At 51.8% G+C, this 1,825-nt stretch overlaps 1 protein-coding gene across 1 annotated transcript; it reads right to left on the bottom strand.

Moving 5' to 3' along the window:
• Window positions 1-668: 668 nt before the first annotated feature.
• On the bottom strand, window positions 669-1,825 carry HOXD8 (homeobox D8; the record flags this gene model as incomplete). Its single annotated transcript, XM_009640734.1, has 2 exons — window positions 669-964; window positions 1,543-1,825. Coding segments are annotated over 2 exons (579 nt in total), but the record flags the coding sequence as incomplete, so codon positions are not given.

The following is a 1,825-nucleotide window of genomic DNA, read 5'->3' as shown; positions in this document are numbered from 1 at the left end:
GCTGCTCCCGGAGCCCGCAGAAACACCCCGCACCGGAGGAAGGCGGGGAAAAGGCGCGGAAGGGAGAGAGTCCGGGCGCGGAGAGGCTCTGAGGGTTACCGGAGGAGTGGGTTACCAACAGGATATCGAGAAGCCGATACATTTTACGTTTGAATAAATTTGGTTTATTTTAATCAAATATCAATAGCAGAAGGTTAAATATATTTCTAAGATATTTTCTTCAAATTTATTAAATTTATTTAATTTACTTAACAGGAATTTTAAAAAGTACAAGTGCACTTGTCTTGATTAATAAAGCATTGTTAAATGTCTCGCTTATTGGTATTTATTATTAGGAAGTTTACGTCGTTTCCCGCAATCACCGTCTTTTAAGGTTGCAAAAAAAATATGTATTTTATATATATCATTAGACATGTATTGCTACAAACTCTGTATCAAATTTCCAAAAGATGCAGATGAACTGTTAAATCTAGAGATTGTTCCGGATACGGCTAAAACCAAACCAAACCAAAACCACAAACAAGTGAAGCACCCGAAGCAGAGAAACGTCTAGCAGAGGGACACGGGGTCACTCGTCCCACGTACAGGGGGAGACGGGCCGAGATGTCGGGCTACGGCGCTGGTTGGGGTTTTTTTATAGCCTTTCGCAAAGGCTTTTAGGGCAAAATTTAATTCGTCTGGCCTTCAGCTCTGTCTTCTTCCAGATCATGTGCTTCCTTTTTGGCCTCCCCTTCCTTTCCCTCCTGTCTGGAAGCGGGGAATTTGTCCTTGTTGTTCTCCTTTTTCCATTTCATCCTCCTGTTCTGAAACCAGATCTTTACCTGCCTCTCGGTGAGTCCTAGTGCGTGGGACACCTCGATCCTCCTCTTCCTGGTCAGATAGGGGTTAAAGAGGAACTCCTTTTCCAGCTCTAGAGTCTGGAATCGGCTGTATGTTTGTCTTCCTCTCCTCCTACCCGGCGCTGCTGTTTAAAACAAAAACACAGGGGTTTGGAGGTTGGTGTGGTCGTTCAAAACAAGGCTCAGGCAGGGAGCGAGGGCTCGAGTCCCTCTGGAAATCCCTCGGGAGGAGCCCCGCGGAAACGCAGGGAGAGAAAGCGGGGGGCACGGAGGAGCCTGGAGCTTTACACACGAGTGCGGGGAAAACAGCAATAGCAGATGCACGCAGCGCCTCCGCTCTCCCCCTGCACCGGGGTTTGCGGGACCGAGCTTACGGGGTCACTTCACTATCCGGTAACCGGCACCCCCCGGCCCTGCACCCTTCCCGGGAGCCGGGCGAGTGTCTCAGCTGCACCTCGGTGCCCGGGAGGCGACTTCAAGGCTACTCTTGGGGTGGCAGCCGCCTTCCGCAGAGGTTTCTGTTCGCTTACGGTATCGCTTTATTCTCGCAAGCCGCCGCGCCGATAGGAATCGCGGGGAGAGAGGCGAGGGAGAGAGGGAGGCAGAGGCGGGGAGCGAGAGGCAGCGAGAAGGAAGCGGGAGGAGGAAAAGAAAGTTTCAAACTCAGACGTGAGATGGAAGCAAATTTTTGACTGCGTCCAACCTTGTGGTCTCATCCAGGGAAACATTTGAGCAGGAGACGAGCTCTGATTTAAGTGGTCTGGTTCCTCGCCAATATTAGCACTGGACGATTTACAGTCAGGATATTGTACCAGCTCGGCCTCTTGCTGTGTCGTAAAAATCTGCTGTCTCTGTAAGTTATCGTATCCGTAAAATTTAGCGGGCTCCCCGTGACAGGTAACCCCGCTGCAGGGGGCAGGAGGCGGAGGCGCGGCGGGGGGAGGAGGAGGCGGCTGGTAGGCGGCCGTGGGGCTCCCCCGGCCGGG

Source organism: Egretta garzetta, unplaced genomic scaffold, assembly GCF_000687185.1.
Source record: "Egretta garzetta isolate BGI_Z169 unplaced genomic scaffold, ASM68718v1 scaffold16, whole genome shotgun sequence".
NCBI classification, from domain to species: domain Eukaryota; kingdom Metazoa; phylum Chordata; class Aves; order Pelecaniformes; family Ardeidae; genus Egretta; species Egretta garzetta.
The sequence above is the reverse complement of the archived record's forward strand: the minus strand, read 5'-3'. Positions and strand labels throughout refer to the sequence as shown.